Source organism: Clinocottus analis, unplaced genomic scaffold, assembly GCF_023055335.1.
Source record: "Clinocottus analis isolate CAN_PGR_092001 unplaced genomic scaffold, fCliAna1.0.p SCAF_18, whole genome shotgun sequence".
NCBI lineage: Eukaryota > Metazoa > Chordata > Actinopteri > Perciformes > Cottidae > Clinocottus > Clinocottus analis.
Genome location: NW_027175909.1, coordinates 1,489,001 through 1,495,000, shown reverse-complemented (window position 1 = coordinate 1,495,000; position 6,000 = coordinate 1,489,001). Strand labels below are relative to the sequence as shown.

At 45.1% G+C, this 6,000-nt stretch overlaps 1 protein-coding gene across 3 annotated transcripts in view; it reads right to left on the bottom strand.

Annotated features, from left to right (window-relative positions):
* Positions 1–6,000, bottom strand: part of arhgef4 (Rho guanine nucleotide exchange factor (GEF) 4) — a 99,415-nt gene that overhangs the window by 54,315 nt on the left and 39,100 nt on the right. For all 3 annotated transcript variants that reach the window (XR_011077744.1, XM_068581248.1, XM_068581247.1), the window contains 2 exons: positions 5,106–5,363; positions 4,616–4,745 (listed from right to left, as the gene is read on the bottom strand). Coding sequence is in view for 2 of the 3 variants with exons in the window: in XM_068581248.1 (XP_068437349.1) it covers positions 4,616–4,745; positions 5,106–5,363 (388 nt within the window). In the remaining variant the exon portion in view is untranslated. The remainder of the gene's footprint in view (positions 1–4,615; positions 4,746–5,105; positions 5,364–6,000) is intronic.

Sequence of the window (6,000 nt, the reverse complement as noted above, 5' to 3'; positions counted from 1 at the left end):
TACCCCAGGCTGTTCTCAGCGGGGGAGGGGAACTGCTGACTCGGACTGGGGACATCGTCGGACGGTGGAAAGAGCACTTTGAGGAACTCCTAAACCCGGCCAACATGTCCCCTGGGGAGGGGGCAGTGCCTGAAGACCTTGGGGTGGGTGCACCCATATCCCTGGCAGAGGTCACTAAGGTAGTTAAAGAGCTTCTTGGTGGCAAGGCGCCGGGGGTGGATGAAATCCGCCCTGAGATGCTGAAAGCGCTGGACATTGCTGGGCTGTCTTGGCTGACACGCCTTTTCAGTGTCGCATGGGGGTCGGGAACAGTGCCCATGGACTGGCAGACCGGGGTGGTGGTTCCCATTTTCAAGAAGGGGGACCGGAGAGTGTGCTCGAACTATCGTGGTATCACACTACTCAGCCTCCCGGGAAAAGCTTATGCCAGGGTGCTGGAAAGGAGACTCCGACCGCTTGTCGAACCTCGGATTCAAGAGGAGCAGTGCGGATTCCGTCCCGGTCGTGGAACAGTGGACCAGCTCTTTACCCTTGCGGGACTACTGGAGGGGTCTTGGGAGTTTGCCCAACCAGTCTACATGTGCTTTGTGGACTTGGAGAAGGCTTTCGACCGGGTCCCTCGGGGGGTTCTGTGGGGGGTGCTGCAGGAGTACGGGTTGCCGGATACGTTGGCACGGGCTATTCGGTCTCTATACGCCTGCAGTAGGAGTTGTGTCCGTATCCTCGGTATTAAGTCAGACACGTTCCCGGTGGGTGTTGGCCTCCGCCAGGGCTGCCCTTTATCACCGGTCCTGTTTGTGACCTTCATGGACAGGATTTCTAGGCGCAGCCGGGGGGCGGAGGAATTCCGGTTCGGGGGCCTCGGGATCGCCTCTCTGCTGTTTGCAGATGATGTGGTCCTGTTTGCTTCCTCGGAACGTGACCTCCAGCATTCGCTGGGGCGTTTTGCAGCCGAGTGTGAAGCGGCAGGGATGAGGGTTAGCGCCTCCAAATCCGAGGCCATGGTTCTCTGCCGGAAACCGGTGGATTGCTCCCTTCAGGTGGGGACAACATGCCTGCCCCAAGCGAAGGAGTTCAAGTACCTCGGGGTCTTGTTCACGAGTGAGGGTAAGGTGGAGCGAGAGATCGACAGGCGGATCGGTGCGGCTGCAGCAGTAAAACAGGCGCTGTACCGGTCCATCTTGGTGAAGAGGGAGCTAAGTCGGAAGGCGAAGCTCTCTATTTACTGGTCGGTCTACGTTCCAACCCTCACCTATGGTCACGAACTCTGGGTCGTGACCGAAAGAACGAGGTCGCGGATACAAGCGGCCGAAATGAGCTTCCTCCGTAGGGTGGCCGGGCTCAGCCTTAGAGATAGAGTAAGGAGCTCGGACATCAGGGGGGAGCTTGGAGTCGAGCCGCTGCTCCTTCGTATCGAAAGGAGTCAGCTGAGGTGGTTCGGGCATCTAATTCGGATGCCTCCTGGACGCCTCCCATTAGAGGTTTTCCAGGCACGTCCAACTGGGAAGAGGCCCCGGGGAAGACCCAGGACACGCTGGAGGGATTATATCTCCCGGCTGGCCTGGGAACGTCTCGGGGTCCCCCAGAACGAGCTGGAAAATGTTGCGGGTGAGAGGGAAGCCTGGGTCGGTCTGCTGGGTGTGCTGCCACCGCGACCCGACCCCGGATAAGCGGCGGAAAATGGATGGATGGATGGATGGACCTCACTGTAGCAGCATGCATTCTGCTGCCTTACTTATTGTGAGCTCAGACTGTGTGTGTGTGTATGCAGCCATGACAATGTGTCCCAGGCAGGTGATGCATTCAGAAACCATAACCCAGGTGTGTACTGTCACTGAAAGAATGATGATGATGATTAATGTCGCTGTAGCAGTACAGCTAAGTATACATAAAAGACTAATATGTTAACTACTAGCCCAGTCTACTTCTGCAGCTCTAAGACTTTCACTCAGTGACCAGTTTATTCGGTACACTACTTCTAGCCTTCTAATATGTCATCTATGATCACTGACAATAAATGGGACGAACCAAATAATGAAAAAACTTCTCAGTTCAACTGAATACAAGTCAACAACAGTGCAAACTGCACCCTCCAAAATGTACACCTGAACATTGATGAAGGAATAATGTATTACAGAACTGTTAATGCATTCAAGCTTATGACCTAACATGCTACAATAAATAAGAAACTAAGCTCCAAACGCCTGCTTCTGAACGACAATTGTACACGTCAACAAGAACCCAATAGGTGGCAGTCATAAAAAGAGAAAAACAATCCCTCGATGGATGGATCCATGTTTGAATTCATATTTTGATATTAGGATTTGTTTATAGTGCTTGGCTAGGAATTTTGATGAAAATAAGAGATTGGCTATTTATTACATTGCTTAGTTATTTAGAGAACATTCCGGTTTTTGCTGATAAATGTAGATGTATTTGTTGCCTCTCTGCCATGGCATTGGTATTGGTTTGCATACATCTGTATAATATACAGATGTAAGCAAACTGATACTATACACTCAGAGGACCGTTACAGTGAAGACTTACTGCAGCCAACAGGTTACATACAGAACTGCACTGGATCTGTGTTAAACTAGATGTGTCGAATTGTTCTTCTCTCATAAAACATTATGAATTCAGCTGCACTAACATCAAATATGGACTCATCACTGATGTTGTCTAATTTTGCCAGCAGCAGTTTAAGCAATACAATATGTGCAGTTTCAGTTTCACTGCACTTTTTCAACATAGATGATCATATATATACAATACTCATCAATCAATCTGTACCCATGTAATAAACTGTGCTTGTGAATAGTAGTTGTAATAGAATAAAACGGCAATATACATCTCATCCTGTAATCACTCATGTGATGTCATTATTTACTGTTGCTTCCAATATCTTTTCTCTGAGTTCTTGAAAGAGCCTGATCACACATACTGCTTTCTCTAGTGACTACCGACTGAGAACTATGGTTTCTTCTCTTAATTCAGTTAATTACTTTCAGTAATTAGCATTTTTTTTGCATTGTTGAGAACATATTTGCAGAATGTATTGTAATTACACTTAAAAAAATGTAAATATAGTTCATGTGCACAAGCCTTTAGAGCATGATGGCACATAATTTTGGAATGTCTTTGATAGCAAAATGAGTGCAACATGATTAGACTATTAGACACAAAATTGACTTCTTCTCCCCATTGACGAAATGGTATCCAATGAATATTGAAAGCATATAAAACAGCCGCTCACTTTATCGACATAAGGCTTCAGTCACAAAAGCCGAGGAGTAGACTGAACTGGGACTAGGTGCATCTCCAAATTAGGCTATTAAAAAATTGAAAGAAAATGTATCTTTGCTATTAGCAGGCATGAAACTGGGCCAGGGGTGAATATTACCCACAGGGGGTGCAAAACATTTAACAACAAACGATGCTAAACATGAAACAGAGCGCAATGAGGAGGGAGCATGGATATTTAATTGGGAGTATTGACAATTTACAGTTGATTCTGCAGGGAATAAAAAGCAAAAAAAAAAAAAAAGATTAAAAATAGGGATAAGTAAAATACACGGAATGCTGAAAGTGTGAAAATGACACATGTAAAAGAGCTTTACGATTATACAACGAAACACGACTCTACTGCTCAGAAGACGCTCCAAATGACTCCTGCTCAGCCGAAAGTACAACTGAAAGCTCTCGTCATCCAGACACAATTCGCAGATAGGTATTTGCCGTACTCTCTTTAAAAAAAAATTTAAAAAACGCCCGGCGCGTTTTTGTCAAGGAGTTTTTTTAAGCTGCTGCGCTTTAGAAAGTCACGGCCTGTGTGATTGGCCCCTCCCTCACCTCAGAATCTACCTCCTCAAAAACAGTAGCGTGTTAGCTAATAACTTTTCACGGGAGCTTTAGCTAGCTGGCTAACGTCCAATCTCTCCTGCTGTGTTGAATGACTCAATTCATCAAGCTGTAGCTAACGTTAGCTGAGTCTAAGTCAACAGAGCTCCTGGGTAATTTAACTTAGATATATCATCAACTATTATATTACCATACACTCGCGCTCCCTTCTGGCACACGCGCCTGTTTGCAGTTCACTGAATATAAATACAACCCCCCCCCTTCAAAAAAAAAAATCATTGAATCTACACGATTCACGTCGGTCACCTATTTTGGTTTTAAAACGGCAAATTTTGCCGAAAGGTGAGGGATTTTCTTGTCTGTATTAGACTGGTTACTATTTCACAAAATAACTCATAAACCATTGAATGAGCAACATTGCAACGTAGCTGGCTCCGCTTGGCAAGTGGCAACGTTGTGCTCATACCATGAATTTAGCATGATGGAACAAAACTAGAACTACTGCCTCACAATTGTATACTTCCATCTGTGTCTGTCCACAATATATTAGTTTATTCTATTAGACATTCAAACACACACAAGAATGCAACGCACTGACGAACAACCTAAAAACCCAATGGCTATTGCGAGTGCAGAGACATAAAAACATGACTTGGAATATCTAGTTCCCAAAATGTCACAGATTCAAATGAGGTGAATCTGAACTATCTAAAAAATTCTAAAAAAAAAAAAAGATTTGACCAGAGTGGGTACTTACAGGAAAAGGACACGCATCGTCTCCAGCCCAGGCAGTCAAGACCAATGGGGGTGCTCTGAGAGAAGCAGTGGGCTTTGAGGGGCATCCCCCGGAAGGCCTCAATGGGCCCCAAGATGACTCCAGGATAAGTCTGTGGGATTAAAGGATGATTATTTCAAGTCACGAATATTATCAGACTCTGTCTGTTAATGATGAACTCAACATAAACCCTTGAACAACAATCACTCAATTAATACAACTTAAATTATTCAGAAGAATGGTGATGAATAAATCAAGGTACAGAAGAGTGGAAATTTGGAGGCCATGCCTGAAACAGAAGGTTTAGTGATGACAGGCTTCATATCCAAGAAAACCAGTCAGAAAGAAGCAGACTGTCCAAGAGGAACGGCATCTCAGACGCAAGGCAGAGAAGGGAGAAGATGAGTTTTACAAAGACTTCCAAGGTTTGGATCTTTGCTTTGGGAGCTTATGAAGCTGGGCCACATCTTACTTTGTCCATGTCCTCAGATAACAGAGTGTTGAGGTGTCCCAAGCTCCCCCTGATGGCTCTGGCCAGTTCGTGTTTGTTTTTCTTCCGCTCTTCAAACCAGATGTCATCTGAAAAATGTCGTCTTCGTTGCTGGCCAATGCCATCAAAGCAGTCAGTCCTCAGCCCACCAGAAACCACAGAGGCCATCCCCTCGTCCTTCAGCTCCAACAGCCTCCTTGATCTGGACAGGCTGGCAGGTGGACCATTGCGTTGTGTACCCTTTAGAGTACACAGTTTAGTGGTTAGTGACAGTTACCCTTTGATATACCAACATTACTCCCTGTTAGTGCAGGACTGTGGGTACTTGTAACTTTAGTTTGTGATTGTATCTTTAAATACAGGATAGCAAAAACAGAGGAGCGTGTTTGTATGATATGACATGATGATGGACCATTATATGACGACAGGAACTCATACTTTGGCAGGCACTTCCATTCACTGAAATAGAGCTGCATAGTCAATTCCCATTTCAATGTCCTGGCTATTAGTTTGTCATTGCATTGTGTTTTCATGCAGTGAGTGCTCACAGAGCAAGGTTCAGACAATTGGCAGTGTAAACAATGAAAACAAACCAAACTATTTAAAATCTGGTTTTGTGGCTCAGAATAGCCTTTCCCCAAAATCTAAATTAAATTCAGTTTATTTTGCTTAGCTTGAAAGGACATATTACAAATTTGCCTCAGAGGACTTTACAATCTGTACTCATACGACATCCCTGTCCCGGGACCTCACATCGGATGAAAAAAAACCTTTAATGGGAAGAAACCTTCAGAAACAGAGGATCCCTCTATCAGGATGGACAGAAGCAATAGATGTCATGTGTAGAGAATGAACAACATAATAGAGTTACAGCACA